At 54.5% G+C, this 17,974-nt stretch overlaps 1 protein-coding gene across 1 annotated transcript; it reads left to right on the forward strand.

Annotated features, from left to right (window-relative positions):
- The first annotated feature begins 344 nt into the window (after window positions 1–344).
- GNA15 (G protein subunit alpha 15) lies at window positions 345–17,576 on the forward strand. Its single transcript, XM_059918816.1, has 7 exons — window positions 345–874; window positions 8,672–8,856; window positions 10,475–10,629; window positions 11,251–11,379; window positions 13,884–14,013; window positions 15,454–15,607; window positions 16,613–17,576. Exons 1-7 carry the CDS (start codon window positions 730–732, stop codon window positions 16,837–16,839), a joined length of 1,125 nt encoding a protein of 374 aa, XP_059774799.1. The 5' UTR covers window positions 345–729; the 3' UTR covers window positions 16,840–17,576.
- The last annotated feature ends 398 nt before the right edge of the window (window positions 17,577–17,974 follow it).

Raw genomic sequence — 17,974 nt, forward strand, 5'->3', positions numbered from 1 at the left:
TGCCAGCTCTGCAGTTGAGACCGGGGCCCCACGGGTGGGAGAGGCTCCCCGGGGGTTGTCACTGCCTGGCTGTGTCTCTATGTCCCCATCTGTGCAGCGGGAATGGCAAGGAACTTGGGGTGCTGTCCGCATGGCCACCCCCCTCCCCCCCCAATACACAAAAGCGCTTAAAACAGTAGGTGCCGCCGGGCCTTGGCTGCTCTTTTAAAAAAGATCTTGTGGGGTATTCTGATGACTGCTTCTAATTGGCCCAGAGGAGGGGGAGAGGTGGGTGGGCCGGGGCCGGCGTCAGAGGCCCAGGAGGACAGGGTCCACCCCTTCTCCAGAATGAGGAAGGAGGCCCAGCGCAGACCCAGACTGCAGACGGCTGGGCCTTTCCTCCCCGCCCCGCCCTCCCCCGGGGCGCCCACCTCACCTCTCGCTCTACTGCCGTCAACCTGTCGGGCCGGGCTGGTCAGGTCTGGGGGTGGGCGGGGAGCCCTAAGCCGGCATCTCCTCTCCTCCTCCTCCACCCCTGACCCGCCCGCACAGGCCTCGCTGAGCTGGGCCGCCGGGTGCCCAAGGCCGGGAAGCCGGGGGTCCCTGGGGGGGGCGACCCCCACGACGAGGGAGACTCTTGCCGCCGGCTGTCAGAAGCCCTCCCCGGAGCGGCTGGGCCGGGGTGCCTCCCGGGGGGAGGGGAAGGGGGGGGCGGGGGCGATGCCGCCTGCTGCCCGCTGAGGTCCCACCATGGCCCGCTCGCTGACCTGGCGCTGCTGCCCCTGGTGCCTGACCGAGGACGAGAAGTCGGCGGCCCGGATCGACCAGGAAATCAACAAGATCCTCCTGGAGGAGAAGAAGCGGGACCGAGGGGAGCTGAAGCTGCTGCTGCTCGGTGAGTCCGCGGCCACCCGGGCGGGACAGCCTGGGAGCCCACTTTCAGGATGAGTCGACTGAGGCCCGGCTCCTAGTCCCAAGGGGTGAGCTGTGGGCCCGTCCGTCCCGCAGCCCGGCCATCTCCTGGGCGTATGCAGGAGCAGAGGTGGTTTGGCCGGGTGGCCTGGCTTCTGTCGGGCAGGCCCGGCCCGTCCCAGCGGCTCCCGCGTCACAGGAAGGGAATGAGCCGCACAGCCCGGGGAGCTCCAGCCTCGCCCTCCAAGACCCTCCCGTCCCTCTGGAGGGCTGGGTCGGTTCTGGTGGTTTATCAGCACGAGTCGTGTGGGCAGAGAGAGCATTGCCATGTGCCTCTGATTGATTGATTGATCGGTTCAGTCATTCAAGACTACTGAGTAATTCCTGGAGGCACAGCGGCAGAGGAGATGGGGCGTGTCCCTGCCTCTGGGGACCTCAGCTTCCGGTGGGGGAGACAGACGTTAAGCCCCAAAACTAATAAGCAGGTAAAATAATTTCCAGCAGCAGGAAGAACAGGAGGAAAATAGAACAGGGTGAGGGAGTGGGGGTGACTTCGGTGTGGTGGATTGGAAAGCTCTGAGGCTGTGACCTCTGAGACCTCATGTCTTCTTCTCCATGTGTGTCCACTCTCCCAGCCACCTTGCCCTGTGTATGACCCTGCTGGCCTAAGCCCAGGGATGCCAGCCTTGGAGGGTCTCCTGAGACTGCCTGAGCCCTGAGCAAGGGCCTGGGAAGTGTTCCAAAGTCCCATCCGCCTGTCCTGGGGCAAAAAGCCTGGTCATCTGGATGGCCGTCCTCTCTCTTCTCTTGCTCAGTGGGAAGGGGCAGCCCTGAGGGGTGGAGAGAGAGGAGAGGGTGGGGGCATGGGACCCCAATGAAGCTGTCTGAGCCTGGAAGGTTTTAATTAAGAATTTAATTTCATAGCTATCTCTATTCACTTTCTGTAATAGCTAGGCTAGTATATATATGTTATTTACTATTTTTTAATAAATAGGGCTATTTCTTCTTGAGTGAGCTTTGGTTATTGGTATCTTCCAAAGAATTTGTCCATTTCTTCAAAGTTGTCAAATGTATAGGCATAAGGTTGTTTATAACATTCCCTTGTCATCCTTTCATGTCTGTAGGATTTGTAGTGATGTCTCCTTTCTCATTCTTTGTCTTTGCTCCATTTTTCTTGACCTGTTGGGCTAGGGGTGTGGCAGTGTTAGTGATACTTCCTTGCACATCTCAGGTTTTCTTTTTTTTTTTTTTTTTTTTTTTTAATAAATTTATTTATTTTTTGGCTGCGTTGGGTCTTCGTTGCTGTGCACGAGCTTTCTCTAGTTGCAACGATTGGGGGCTACTCTTTGTTGTGGTGTGCAGGCTTCTCATTGCGGTGGCTTCTCTTTGTTCCGGAGCACAGGCTCCAGGCGCGTGGGCTGCAGTAGTTGTGGCATGCGGGCTCAGTAGTTGTGGCTCGTGGGCTCTAGAGCGCAGGCTCAGTAGTTGTGGCCCACGGGCTTAGCTGCTCCGCGGCATATGGTATCTTCCCGGACCAGGGCTTGAACCCGTGTCCCCTGCATTGGCAGGCGGATTCTTAACCACTGCACCACCAGGGAAGTCCCTCAGGTTTTCTTTAACCATACCTCAGGACCTTTGCACTTGCCATTCTCCCTGCCAAGGGCTCTCAGCATCCCCCAAGCCTTTGCATGGCTGGTGCTCTCACTCCTTTCACTCAAGGCAGGTCTCAGCTCAAGTGTCACTTCCTCAGAGAAGTCTTCCCTGATTTCCCGGGCTTCAAAGTCAGCCCCATCTTTCTTTCTCGCCTGATTTTTCTTCATACCACTCACTCGCTGGCGCTCTCTCAGGTGTTTTCTTGTTTCCTTGTTTATTGTCTGTCTCTCCAGTTACACAGCAAGCAACACAGAGGTGAGGACCATGTCCATCGTATTCACTCCTGTGTCCCCAGCATCTATTTCAGGAGTACGGTGACCTGACATAGAGTAGATACCCGATGCATGATTTATAAATGAGTGAATGAATGAATGAATGAATGAATCCTGTTTCAGGGGTGATTTTCCCCAGAGCTGTACCATATCTTCCTGGAGCTAGGAAAGTCCCTTGCCCCACTGACCACTGCACAGCCAGTCCCATATCAGGAAGCCACTTCTGCTGGTAGGGGTGGGAGAGGGGAGAGGGGAGGTTGTCCACGTGTCCAAGCACAGATGGTGGCCCTATGGACAGCCCGCTGGACTGTGGTTTCAATACCCCATCCAAGCCCTGAGGGCTGCTTCCACACCTGCCCTCCTTAAAAACAGGAATTGAATCCAAAAGTTATTTTTTTCTTTTCTGAGAGGTGGCTGACCCTTTGGAGGAAGAAGGCCAAGGGGCTGGGGGTCTGTCTCTGACAGGAAGTGGTCACCACGTTGAGGAGGGGGAAGAGTCAGAATAAGGCAATTAAAGGAGCCAGCTCTGTCCATACTATGTGAGGTAGGAACCACTTCAGATGGGGAAACCGAGGCTCAGAGAGGTGAAGCGACCTGCCCAAGGTCACACAACCAGGATCGGAACCTAGAATTCTGGTTCCACAGTCCAAGCGCTTGACTGCCCTGTGAATGTGCCTCCACAGAACCCCAATGACAGATGGGGAAACTGAGGCCCGGGGCGGCGGCAGGATGGGTCTGGGGTCTGCAGCCAGTTTTGAGGCAGAGCTGGGCATAGAAGATGAGCTGTCTGCTCTCAGGCAGCTCCCTGTGTCCCAGTGGCCCAGTTTCCTGGGGGAGGACGGCGGGGCTGGGACTGCCATCGCCCATGGAAGGAGGCGCACAGCGTCTCGCGATGCCTGGGGCTTGTCACGGCTCCTGGCCTCTGCGAGTTTCCACTTCCTCACCCATTCCCAGGAGGAAGCAATCACTTCCCTTCTGGGCTGCGAGGACGCGCCAGGTGGAAACAGCTCTCCCCGCAGCCCCCAGCCCCACTTGGGGGGATTCCTGAACCACATCAGGAGGGGGAGCAGAGAGGCTCCTGATTCCTCAGTGGCTCCAGGACAGTCACAGCTGCAAAGGTGGAGTTTTTCAGACTTCAGGTTGTGAACCACTTGTGAGTCACAAAACCCAAGCTGTGGGTGGCGACCAGGATTTTTTTTTTCTTTAATGAAACAGAAGAGGAAAAAAAAAAAGAAAAGAAATCGGTGCATCTCAACAAAATTAACTGTTGCGGACTTCCCTGGTGGTGCAGTGGTTAAGTATCCGCCAGCCAATGCAGGGGACACAGGTTCGAGCCCTGGTCCGGGAAGATCCCACATGCCGCGGAGCAACTAAGCCCGTGCGCCACGACTACTGGGCCCACGTGCCACAACTACTGAGCCTGCGCTCTAGAGCCCACAAGCCACAACTCCTGAGCCCATGTGCCACAACTACTGAAGCCAGCGTGCCCAGAGCCTGTGCTCTGCAACAAGAGAAGCCACTGCAGTGAGAAGCCTGCGCACTGCAACGAAGAGTAGCCCGCGCTCGCTGCAACTAGAGAAAGCCCGCGCGCAGCAACGAAGACCCAACGTAGCCAAAAATAAATAAATAAATAAAAATTAACTGTTTCTTGGTGAGATCATTCTTTGTTCTCCACACTTTTGGGGGCAACCCAGACGAAGGTCAAAGGGTGCAGCCCCCTGCCGTAGGTCTCACCGCCGTCTTGGCAGCACCCAGAGGAGCCGACGAGCTTCTGAGCGTCCGTAGAAACATCACATGAACTGATACTTTGATGAAGGTGAAGGATCCACAAGGGCTTGTGTTTACTCCTCTGCTTTTCCAGTAGCTGTGTGACCCTGGGAAAGTCACTTCACCTCTCTGAGCCCCCACATCTCCACTGTGAATGGGAAAACGGTGGGAATCTTAGTGACGATAATTCAGGCAGTGCCTGGGGAACTCCCCGGAATGATTATTAAAAAGCCCGTGAGCTCTGGACTCAGAACTGGGTTTGAGTCCCAGTTTGGCCACCCACCAGCTGCATGACCCAACCAATCTGGGACTCAGTTTCCCCACATGAAATGTGGAGCCAAGAGCCGTTCCTCTTGTGGGCTCGGGCGAGCTGGTGCGTGTGGAACCCCCCCCCCCCCCGGCACCCTAGGAGGACAGGGGGGCTTACGGTACCTCTTCCACCTCCAAATAGCAGAAGCTCCGGAGACCAGCCCGTCTCCCCAGCTTTCCCAGTGGGAGGCGAGGCTGTGGGTTTATCTCACTGACTGTGATAGTCAGAGGTTCTACTGCAGGAATATTTATTGAGTTTGATGTATCCCCGTCCTGAAATCCAAGGAATCTGAGACACACGTGGCTCCTTACTGAAGCATTTCAGATTGTGGAACTGTGGGGCGTTTTTTGTTTGTTGTTGGTTTGTTTGCAGGAAACTTTTTATTTTGGAATCATTTTCAATGGACAGAAATGTGGCAAAGATAGTCCGGAGAGCTCCCGTCTCCTCCTGAACAGCTTCCTCTCGTGATGACATCTTACATAAGTGCCGTGTGCTCATCACAGCTGAGATATTAATGTGGGACCCGTACCACTACATTTCTGTTAACTAAACTCCAGACTTTAGATTTCACTGGTTTTTCCACCACGGCCCCTTTTCTGTTCCAGCCTCCAACGCAGCATCTCACATGGCATTTGAGGGTTTTTTTATTTTAATAAGTTTATTTATTTTATTTATTTTATTTTTGGCTGCGTTGGGTCTTCGTTGCTGCGCGCAGGCTTTCTCTAGTTGCAGCACACGGGGGCTACTCTTCATTGTGGTGCGCGGGCTTCTCATTGCGGTGGCTTCTCTTGTTGCGGAGCACGGGCTCTAGGCGCATGGGCTTCAGTAGTTGTGGCACACGGCCTCAGTAGTTGTGGCGCACGGGCTTAGTTGCTCCATGGCATGTGGGATCTTCCCGGACCCGGGCTCAAACCCATGTCCCATACATTGGCAGGCGGATTCTTAACCACTGCACCACCAGGCAAGCCCTTTGAGGGTCTTTTTTTTTCCCTTTCTTAAGTTTTCATTTTGAAATACTTTCAGAGTTATAAAAAAGTTGCACCGGATTCTTCTGCAAATGTTAACATTTTACCACATGCCCTTTATCCCATCCCACCCTGCTCTCTCTCTCTTTCTCTCTCTATATGTATACACACACACATTATATATAAGTATATGTGTATATACTTATAATTTACATAATGCATAGCTATAGTTTATTTGCTATACATTTATATATTATATTTAATATGTACGTATTCATTGTTATCGGAACCATTTGCGAGTAAAGTTGCAGCCCTGACACATTCCCCCCCCCCCCCCCCGATACTTCAGTGGGCTTGAGTCCCACTAAAAAGCAAAGACCCCCAGGGCAGTGGTGAGCAGGCGATGCATGTGATGCAATCCCGTCACCATCAAGTCCCGCTGGCATTCCCAGTTTCCCCATGAATGTCCTTCAGGGCCATAGAAAAGCGACTCTTTTCCTTGGATCTCGAGTGCAGCGGTGTCGCTGGGTCCTGCCCTCACTGCCTTCAGAATTGCTGGGAGTGGGAGGGGCGAGAGCCCCCCAGGGGCGGTACAGGAGGGTTCCACCCCCTCTTCTGCCGCTTCCTACACTCCCCGCCTCCTCCCTGCTGTGTTTCCGCTGCTCCTGGTTCCTCTTTCTGGCTCCAGCCAGGGCACCCCTTCCCTTTTTTGCTGCTGGTCCCAGTTCCTCCTGCACGAGTCCCCTTCCCCATCCCTGGAGGGACCCCACACCAGTGTCCCCCAGGAGCCGGCAGGGTGACAAGGTGTTGCAGGTGGTTCCCGGCCCCGCACCTCCCGCCTGGCTATCATGCCCATTTCACAGATGAGAAAACAGAGACTCAGAAAGGGAGATATTGGGGCTCAGACAGCAGGGAGCCAGGCCTTGCTCTTTGAGCTTCCAAAGCTTCTAGTGTTATTATCCCAGACCCATGACTGGCATTTTGACGTGCGACCCTGCACTCAGAAGGGCCCTGTGGTTTCATCCAGCACTTGGCCCTGGAGATTCTGTAGGTGAGCCTGCAAGGACCCCTCTCCACTCTGGTCCATCAGCAAGGTCGTGTGTATTCTGTCTCCCAAATATCTTGTGCATATGTCCTCTTCTCTCTAGCTCCATGCGGCCACCTGGGTCCAGCCTGGACCAGAACACTCCCATCTGGCTGGGTTCACCCCTCCCCAACCTGCCCTCCCCTCAGTAGCCAGGGGCCACCTGTGAGCCCCTGGGTCAGGCCCCACCCCTCCTCTACCCACAGCCCTCCAGGCTCCCACCTCCCTCGGGGTAAAAGCCCAAGTCCTCCCCACAGCCCACAAGGCCCTGCATGACCTGCCCCGTCCCCTCCCTGCCATCCCCTCCTCCCTCTCTCCCCCTCGATCACTCTTCCCCAGACACACAGGCCTCCTGGCTGTTCCTCCAACATGCCAGGCATGGTCCTGCCCCAGGACCTTTGCATGTACTGTGCCTGCTGTTGGGAACGCTATTCCCCCTTCTCTTCTAATGAATTCTGTCATCTGCCAGGTCTCAGATGAGATGTCACCTCCTCAGTGAGGCCCTCCTAGATTACCCAGCCTAACTCAAAGCCCCCAGCTCCTTAGAACCCCTTCCACAATCATAATTTCACCTCCTCCCTCTCTCCCCCTCGCTCACTCAGCTCCAAACACACAGGCCTCCTCGCTATTCCTCCAACACACCAGGCCTGGTCCTGCCCCAGGGCCTTTGCACGTGCTGTATCCACTGCCTGGTGCTCCCTCCTCCAGATCTTGGCACGAGAGCAACCTTCCCAGCCATCAGATCTCAACGCCAATGTCACTTTCACTGAGAAGCCTTCCGTGACACTTAGCTGTAGTAGTCACTTAATCACTCTTTATCTATTTATCTTATTGTATTTCCTTCACAAAACTTTCTCTACCTGAAATTATTATAGTGAATAATAATAATAGTAATTATAATCATGGTAAAGACTACTATTGCTAATAATAGTGGACAGGAATGTAGCTCTTACTATGTCAAAGCACACTCTAAGCCAGGGGTCCACAGACTTTTTCTGTAAAGGGCCAAATGGTAAATCTTTTCAGCTTTGCAAGCCAGAGGGTCTCTGACTACTCAACTCTGTGGCTGTCCCGAGAAACCAACCCTAGATAATTTGTATACAACCAGGCACGGCCATGTGCCAATAAAACTTTATTGACCAACCCTGAAACCTGAATTTCATGTCATTTTCAGGTGTCACCAAAAAGGAATCTTTGGATTCCTTTCAGCCGTTAAAAAATTCAAAAACTGTAACCATTACAAAAATGTAAAAACTGTAAGGGTGAAAAGAATTAGAAATATAAAAACCATGCAAACTGTAAAAATTTGCTGGCCATGAAAAAACAGGCAGCTGTCAGGAATTCCTTGGTGGTCCTTGGTGGTAGGACTCAGCGCTTTCACAGCAGGGGACCCCGGTTCCATCCCTGGTCGGGGAACTTAGATCCCACAAGCCGCGCGGTGTGGCAAAAAAACAAAAACACAAAGCAAAACAAGACCCAAAAAATAAAAACAAAAACAGCAGCCGGCAGGCCGTGGTTTGCTGCCCCTCCTGGGACAAACTTTTAATGAACTAGTTTACCCCTCACGTCCACCCAGCAAACCACGTTTCACAGGTGGGGAAACCGAGACACAAGAGCCATGAAGCTGCTCACCCAGCATCACAGAGCGGGGATTTGAACCCTAGTGGCTGGAGGTGGCGGGTGGCGGGAGCCCCGGAGGGCCGAGCTGACCGCAGAGTCGTCTCCCCAGGCCCCGGCGAGAGCGGGAAGAGCACGTTCATCAAGCAGATGCGCATCATCCACGGGGCGGGCTACTCGGAGGAGGACCGCAAGAGCTTCCGGACCCTGGTCTACCAGAACATCTTCGTGTCCATGCAGACCATGATTGAGGCTATGGAACGGCTGCAGATCCCCTTCAGCTGGCCCGAGAACAAGGTGAGCATCCCGGGTCTCGCCACATGGGCGCCACACTGGGAGGGGGTTCCTTAGGACTTCAGGGTGGGACTGTGTCCCTTCAGATCCCCCAAGTCCTTGTTAAGAACCACCTCCTCCAAGGTTTCCTGGGATCCTGGTCTGCATTCCAGACAGCTCAGCACCAGCAGGTACCCACCCTCCCCTCCCCCCCGACTTGCAGGTTCCCCGTGGACCCCCAGGGCTCAGCCATCTCTCCCTTGGACCCCATGATGCCTGGTAGGAGTCCTGAGTCAGCAGGCGTTTTGTTCTAGAAATATTAGTAGGGTGGACTGGTTCCTGAGCCCTGCCCCACCCTGCTGGGGGCCGGGGTGCTATGCAGACTGTGTGTCACATCACCCTTCTCTTTAAAATTTTTATTTTATTGTGTGAAGAACACTCAACATGAAATCTATCCTCTTAGCAAATTTTAAGCGCACGATGCAGTATCAGTAACTGCGGACACAGTGTCATCAGGAAGAGCTCTAGAACGTATTCCCCTTGCCTAAGGGAAACTTTATTCATAGCGAACCCAACTCCCTTCCCCTAGCCCATTCTACTCTCTGTGTCCTTGAACTTGCCTCTTCCAGATGCTTCATAAGAGTGGGATCGTGCAGGATCTGTCCTTCTGTGACTGTGTTATTTCACTTAATATGGTGTCTTCAAGGTTCATCCACATTGTCCCCTGTTTCAGAATTTCCTTCTTTTTAAAGGCTGAATAGTATTCGAGATATATCTATCTTTTTCCATTCAACCATCGATGGACATTTAGGTTCTTTCCACATCTTGGCTGCTGTAAATAACGCTGCAGTGAACCTGGGTGTACAGATATCTTTTCAAGATCCCAATTTCAATTATTTTGGATAAATACCCAGGAGTGGAATTGCTGAATCATAGAGTAGCTCTATTTTTAAAAATTATTTATTTATTTATTTGCCATGCCACACGGCTTGTGAGATCTTAGTTCCCCGACCAGAGATGGAACCCGGACCCTCAGCAGTGAAAGCGTGGAGTCCTAACCACTGGACCGCCAGGGAATTCCCAGTAGCTCTATTTTTAATTTTGGCGGGAACCTCCATACTGTTTTCCACAGTGGCTGTACCAGATTGCATCCCCGCAGCAGTGTATGAGGGTCCCAACCACCAAGACCTCAGGGTTGGTTCTTTCTGAGGCCTCTCTCCTTGGCTTGCAGACGGCTGTTTTCTCCCTGTGTCCTCACATGGTCATCCTTCTGTGTGTGTCTGTGTCCCAATCTCCTCTTCTTACAAGGACACCAGTCCCATTGGATTAAGGCCACCCTCATGACCTCACTGTAACTTCATTACCTCTGTAAAGACCCTATCTTCAGACATGAACAACAGGAGCGCCTGCTTCCGGTGCAAAGAAAGGAGGACAGATAGAGCAGAGGTTACTGCCCCAGGCAGGGCCACCCAGAACTGGCACTCCCTGCACGCAAGCCCCTGCTGGCCCCTCGCGCCGTGCGCTCCGCCTGTGCCCGCCCTCGGTGGATGGACGCCGGGACGAAAGGGGGTGGAGACGTCAGGAGGGCAACCCGCCCCGCCCGGCTGCTCTGACCCACCCCTGTCCGTCCGTCCCTCCCCAGCACCGGGCCAACCTGATCATGAGCCAGGACCCCTACAAGGTGACCACCTTCGAGAAGCACTACGCCGTGGCCATGCAGTGGTTGTGGAGGGACTCCGGCATCCGCGCCTGCTACGAGCGCCGGCGCGATTTCCACCTGCTCGACTCGGCAGTGTAGTGAGTCTGGGGTCCGCGGGGACGGGCGCGGGGTCGAGGTGCCCAGCGCGAGGCGGTGCCGAGGCGGAGCCAGAGGAGACCCAGTCCCAGGGATCGGAGCCGGCAGAGGGGCCCCAGGCTGGCCGGCTCCCACTGCTGGGAATGCTGTGGGTGGTCTTGCCCCGGGGTGAGGCCGTCCCTGGGGTGACGCTGCTCCCCAGGTGACACAGCTCCTGGGGTGCACTGTTCCTGGGGTGACATCGTTCCTGGGGTGACACCATTTCTGGGGTGACACTGTTCATCGTCATGCAGTGAAGCTGTCCTGGGTACGACGCTGGGTGCCTAGTGCTCCAGGCTATCACTGTTCTTGGGGCAGTGACACACCTGGGGTGACAGTTTTCCCAGGGTGACGCCCACGCCAGCGAGACTGTCCTTGGGGTCACGCTGCTGAGGATGAAGCTGCTTCTCCCCATGCCCCCATGGCCTTAGGCTGTGCGCCTGAGCCACCTGGGACCCCAGAGATCCTGGCCCTCCCCCGGGGGCTCTCCTCCCCCCAGCAAGGTCCTCACCAGGCCCTGGGTGGGGGGCCTGAGAAGCAAAGGGAGGTTTCAAGGCCAAGACTCAGGGCTTCTGGCTCCACAGCTACCTGTCAAATCTGGACCGCATCACGGAGGAGGGCTACATCCCCACCTCGCAGGATGTGCTCCGCAGCCGCATGCCCACCACCGGCATCAACGAGTACTGCTTCTCCGTGCAGAAAACCAACCTGCGGTGAGCGCATAGCCTGGTGGGTGGGGAAGGCTCCTGTTGGAGGGGCAAAGGAACTGGGGCACTGAGGGATGAGTAGGAGTTGCCTAGTCCCAGCCCACAAAGGGGCTGCCAGGCTGAAGGAGGCAAGGCTGGACACAGACACCTCCAGCCTCTCCATGGAATCAGGACTGGGACCTGGGGGAGTCCAGACTGAGCCCCCAGAGCTCTGGGAGGGTAAGTCTTCCTGGAGGAGGGGACATTGGTATTAGGGCATTGAAGAATGAATAGGAGTTCACTAGAGCTAGGAGGTGATGGGAAGGAAGAGACAGAGACTGTGCAGTCAGGGCTAGACCAGAGGGATTGATTTGGGGTTGGGGAAGCTCACCCTCTGAGCTTCCCCAGCCCCAAATGAGGGGTGAGGCTGGAGGTCAGGAGACCCAGGAGAAGGCAGGAGCCATGGTTCAGGCAGAAAGGGTTGGGAAGTGCCCGGGCAGTGGCCTTGGGGATGGAAATGAGGGGACGGTGCAAGAATGCTTTCTGATGTAGAATGGGCAGGACGAAATGAGCATGGGAATTAGAGCAGAGAGTCAAAAGTGACTCCCTATGGGGTTCCCATCAAGGTGACAGAGTAGATGGTGGAGCCACAGTGGTGGTGGCGGGATGGGAGGTGTTAGAATAGATGATGAACTCATTTGGGGCAGGTTGGGTCTGAGGGGTCTGGGGCATCTGGGAGGTGGCTGGGCGCACACAGGCCTGAGCTGGAAGCCGGAGGTGTGGGTGGCCAGTGCAGCAAAGGATGGTCCATGCAGAGTCATGGTCAGTTTCAAAGGCCAAGGAGAGGTCAGGAAGAATACAGTGAGAGAAGCAACTTCTGAGATTGGCCTTTAGAGAGTCCTCAGTGACCTTAGTGGCCTTTAGAGAATCTTCAGTGACCTTAGGCAGGGAGCTGTGGAGGGTGCAGGGTGATGCTTGAGACCCTGCAGTGTTCAACCCACCCATGTTGATCCCTTGTTTCCCTGAACACCCCCTCCCCCAGCCCCATGTTGTTCTGGCCTCTGCAATAGTCCTTAGCAGGAAGGTTCATAATTTATCTGTTTGCATTGGGTCTCCTCCACTAGATGGAGAGCCCCTCAAAGTTAGGGGCTGAGTTTGATTCTCCTGCTTCACTAGTGATGATCAGCTGAAGGTCAGAGTGGAAGTTTGTAAATGTGAGTGGATGGTTGGAAAGATGGATGGATGGATGGGTGGGTGGATGGATGGATGGATGGACTTATGGATGGATGGGTGGGGGGATGGATGGGTGGGGGGATGGATGGATGGATGGACTTATGGATGGATGGGTGGGGGGGTGGATGGGTGGGGGGATAGATGCATGGATGCGTGGATGGGTAGGTGGCTGGATAGATGGATCAATGGGTGGGTATATGGGTGGGTGGGTGTATGTATGTATGAATGGATGAATGGATAGATAGATAGATGGATGGATCGATGGGTGGATGGGTGGGTGGGTATGTGGACCTATGGACAAATAGATAGGTGGGTGGGTGATTGGTTGGATGGATGAATAGATGGATAGGTGAGTTGGTAAAAGTTTAGGAGTAAAAGTAGTGGTTGGGGAAGTTCAGAAGGAAGGCTGGGCTGAGGAGGGGAATTATCAGATGGGGAAACTTGAGTCCGTTCTTAGGCCAAAGGTGAGGGCTCAGAGGAAACTGAGACTCCGAGCTGGCAAGTAGCATACCCCACACCTATCTCAGCCATCGGAGCCCCAGTCTCAACCGCTGCTTCACCCATCCCGCTCTGGATATGGGGTTTGAGGGAATCTGAGGATCATGAGAGAGGCTGGTTTCGGGAATCAGGCGCCGCAGGCATCAGCCTGGACTTTCCTCCTGTACAGCAGGGCAAGTCTCTTCTTGCTCTGAGGCTTCTGGTATTTCCTACCAGCTGCCTGAGTAATGGTCCCATCCCTGGGGAAATGACACAGGGCTTGTTATCAGTAACCCACATTTCTTAGAAGAGAGAACAGGAAGGCAGGAGGGCCCAGGCTTTTGCTGTGGTGTGTGGGAGGGTGGAGGCAAACCCTTGCCCTGGGCCACACACAGAGGGGATGACGTTTGCCCATCTGTGTGGCCACTCGACACTCCCATAGTCAGCCAGAACACAGCTGATGGGACACTGAGGTCTGGAGATGATCCGCAATTTCCCTCTTGTCACCCAGCCAGAACCAGGGCAGACTGAGGGCAACCAGCTGTCCTCTACCATGGGGTAGAAATCAGGCAGCCCAGTGTAGTAGAAGCTCTAGAAAGTCCCCTCTCTCCCTATACCTCGGTTTCCTCATCTGTAAAATGGGCATAATAGCGATACTTGCTCCATGGGGTGAAATGCTGTAATACACAAGGTGGCTGGCATCTATTCTTGTTGCTATTAATATTGCTCATGGCATGTCCCAGCCATGACCGGGGTCTGGGACGCCTCGTCACGCGGGTCCCGATTAAGCCTGAACTCTGAAAGGGAGTTGTTCCTGGTAGGATCGTGGACGTCGGGGGCCAAAAGTCAGAACGCAAGAAGTGGATCCACTGCTTCGAGAATGTGATCGCCCTCATCTACCTGGCCTCGCTGAGTGAATACGACCAGTGTCTGGAGGAAAACAACCAAGAGGTGAGGGGCCACGATGGATGCAGGGGCACCATTTCCCCTGCTTTTCTTATCCCCATCTTGGGCCGGGGACCCACAGCTGAGCAGGCACTCTTGAGTGGAGCTTTGTGTGTCTGGCTTGGCTTTGAGCGTCACCGTCCACTCTTTTGTGGTCAGACCATTGAACCCCAACACACAGATCTACAAGCATTTGTGAGGCCAGGACCCTGACACACACACACACACACACACACACACACACACAGAGTCAGACACTCGAGCCTCAAGACACACACCCCACCCCTCACCCCCACCCCCGAAGCACAATGTAAGCCGTCCTGGGAATGTGGGTCATGGGGACAATGTCCTGCTTTTACTCAGAATTCTTCTCCTTTTCGTGAACTCTTCTCCTAATTAACCCCCTGCGTGAAGGGCAGGCACGTTATCATCTCTGACATGTGCACTTTTCAGGGTTAAAGTTTCCCATAGACAGTTTCGGGATCCAAGGGTCAGATGTTATAATTTCAACTTTCAAACTGAATCAGATAGAATCAATTTGAGGTCATTCTGACACAGATCTTGCTCCAGTCCAGCCACACGAGATGTCCTAGTTTGCTAGGGCTGCTGTGATGAAGTACCACAAACTGGGATGTGGCGGGCGTGGGGGTGGGGGGGAGCTGAAACAACAGAAGTGTATCGTCTCATAGTCCTGGAGGCCAGAAATCTGAGGTCAGGGTGTCAGTGGGGCTGGTTCCCTGTGAAGGAGAATCTGTTCCAGGCTCTCCCAGCTTCTGGTGGCCACTGGCAATCTTTGGCGTCCCTTGGCTCATAGACACATCACCCCATTTTACCTCCATCTTCAAGTGGCCATTTCCTTGTGTCCTAATTCCCCTTTTTATAAGCATACCAGACATTGGACTTAGGGCCCACCCTACTCCAGTGTGACCGAGTCTTAACTAATTACATCTTCAAAGACCCTATTTCCAAATAAGGTCTCAATTCTGAAGTTCCAGGTGGACATGAATTTTTTTTTTTTTTAATCAGTCATCAATTTTATACACATCACTGTATACATGTCAATCCCAATCGCCCAATTCAGCACACCACCATCCCCACCTCACCGCAGTTTTCCCCCCTTGGTGTCCATACGTTTGTTCTCCACATCTGTGTCTCAACTTCTGCCCTGCAACCCGGTTCATCTGTACCATTTTTCTAGGTTCCACATACATGGACATGAATTTTGAGGGTGGGGAGGACACTACCCAAACCAGTACAGGCACAAAACCACCTCGGGCATACATAGGCAGCTGGCCACACCACCCTCAGACCCAGCTGGGCGGGAATTGGGGAGCCTCAAGCTGCTGCTTGGGGGGCCGACAGCCCCATCTCTACGTGGGGGGAGGGCTCCTGTTTGGGCTGAGCTGGCCATCTGGATCAATGACCTGCTTGTGCCCCCCAACCCAGAACCGAATGAAGGAGAGCCTGGCCCTGTTTGGCACCATCCTGGAACTGCCCTGGTTCAAAAGCACTTCCGTCATCCTCTTCCTCAACAAAACTGACATCCTGGAGGAGAAGATCCCCACCTCCCACCTGGCTACCTACTTCCCCAGTTTCCAGGGTGAGTGGTTCTAGAACTTTCTATACTCTTCACTTCCCAAAAGCAGCTCCCAAGAGAGATGCTGGTCCAGGTCCTACCCCAGCCTAGAGCCAGTGGGGTTTCAAATGCAATGGGACAGGCCTGAGTTCCAGACCCATCTCTGTCCTCTGCCCAAGCTCTCTGAGTCTCAGCTTCCCCCTCTGTAGAATGGGGATAAACTAACAGAAGCCTTCATGCTGGATGCTGAAAACAGCAGAAATTTTTCTCCTCACAGTTCAGTAGGCCAGAAGTCTGAAATCAAGGTGTCAGCAGGGTTGGTTCCTTCTGGAGGCTCCAGGGGAGAATCTGTTCCAAGCCCCTCTCCTAGCTTCTGGTGGTCACCTGCAATCCTTAGCATTCCTTGACTTGTAGATGCATGTCTCCAATCTCTGCCTCTGTCACCACATGACTTTGTCTCTGGTTGTCTCTTGTCTTCTTATAAGGACACCAGTCATTCATTTATATATATATATATATATATATATATATATATATATGAATATATATTAATATTCATATATATATATGAATGAGAGATGGTGGGGGGGAATCGCATGTGTGCCTCACCAGGATGGCCATCCTTCCCCCCCCCCCGGCCTCGGTTTCCCCATTTGCACCTCCCCAGGATGTCTTTCTCTGCAGTTCCAGGCTCCCATCCCCCCAGCTCCAAGCCCAGCCAAGAGAGAGGGTCTCTCTTTAACACAGTTCTGCCCAAAGTCCCAGAGACCAGTCTCATTGGTCCATTCCAGGTCATGTGACCTGCATGAACACATACCTGATGCTCCTATTGGCTGGACCTGAGTCATGTGACCAGCTAGAAAGGCAGAAGATGGCGGTGGCCGGCAGGCACTTTGGTGGGTGGTCCCTGCAGCCCTGTTGCTGCCCATATCAGGGACAGGGTCTCCAGAGCCCACCTTGGTCCCAGGAGGGAGAGGCTCCCACCTGCCCCATGAGCTGTGTGCCCTGACTGCCTACCCCTGTCCCCAGGCCCGAAGCAGGACACGGAGGCAGCCAAGAAGTTCATCCTGGACATGTACACCTGCATGTACGCCAGCTGCGTGGACGGAGCAGATGGTGGCAGGAAGGGCTCGCGCTCCCGCCGCCTCTTCAGCCACTACACATGCGCTACGGACACACAGAACATCCGCAAGGTCTTCAAGGACGTGCGGGACTCAGTCCTGGCCCGCTACCTGGACGAGATCAACCTGCTGTGACCCAGGCCCAACGCTCCGGACTCAGACCTGCGAGTGGCAGGCGGGACCTGCGGGTGGTGGGAGCGAGGTGGGCTGACGCTCAGCGAACTCAGGTACCCCTTTCGCTCCAGCCCCAGGCCCAGGTGGCAGAAGGGCCACGAGTGAGCCAGGGTGGAAGGCCGATCGGCGCCTCCTCCTTTCTCCGCTCCTCAGCAGGACAGCCTCTGTGTCTTCCTTTCCTCGATTCACTGTATCTCCTTGGAGAGGGAGCACAATGGCCTTTTGAGAGGCCAGGGTGCAGGAAAAGGTGAAAAGAGCAGGGGATCCAGGACTTGGGTGGATGGGGTTCTCTCAGGACCCCCACCTCCAGGTATGTCCCCCTTGGGCAGGGGTCTGGGACGCTTTTGGGGGTGATGCACCAGCCCCGGGACAGGGGAGTGGTCCTTCATGCCGAGGGACGCGGACTCTGGCGCCCCCTAGCGGAAAGGAGCCGCATCCCAGCCTGAGGTCTGCGTAGCTCAGGGACTTCCGTTTTCTTAGGAGAAAGAGACGCCCGGGAAACGCCGCCGTATCAGAGCCTCGTGGCTCGAAGTGTGTCCTGCCCCAGTTTTCAGATGAAGGAAACCGAGGTCTACAGGCATCACCCGCCCCACTTCCTTACCAGGCTGGGGACCGGGCGTGCTGCATCTTACAACCTTCTGTATTTATTCCCTCACCTTCTGCGGGGCCCCTTGAAGGGTGGACATTAAAGAAATGACATTCTGGAGACCTTTGATTTCTTAGGGGCGTCCTGTTTAACAACCAACCCCCTGCCCCGCGTGGTCCCATTTCAGGTCGTCTGTCCCGGGCAGGGTAGCAACATGGCAAAGGAAGGAAAAAGTTCTACTTGCTGTCCATCCACTTGTGTAGGGCATGGTACACAGAGCTGTGTGGGACTGCGTGCACTTTGAGCCAGGAAGTGGAGTTCAACCTCTCTCCCTGGCCCCGGGGACATGTGAGCTGACCTTCTGTTGCTACTCACCCAAAATTCCAGCAGAAGCCACCACCTATCCCTGATGGAGATGATGATGACTCCACTTACCCCAGATCCTGGTCTCCCACCATCCTCAGGGCAGGCCCATGTAGCACAAACCCCATCACCCCCATTTTACAGATG

Source organism: Balaenoptera ricei, chromosome 3 (assembly GCF_028023285.1).
Source record: "Balaenoptera ricei isolate mBalRic1 chromosome 3, mBalRic1.hap2, whole genome shotgun sequence".
Lineage (NCBI taxonomy): Eukaryota > Metazoa > Chordata > Mammalia > Artiodactyla > Balaenopteridae > Balaenoptera > Balaenoptera ricei.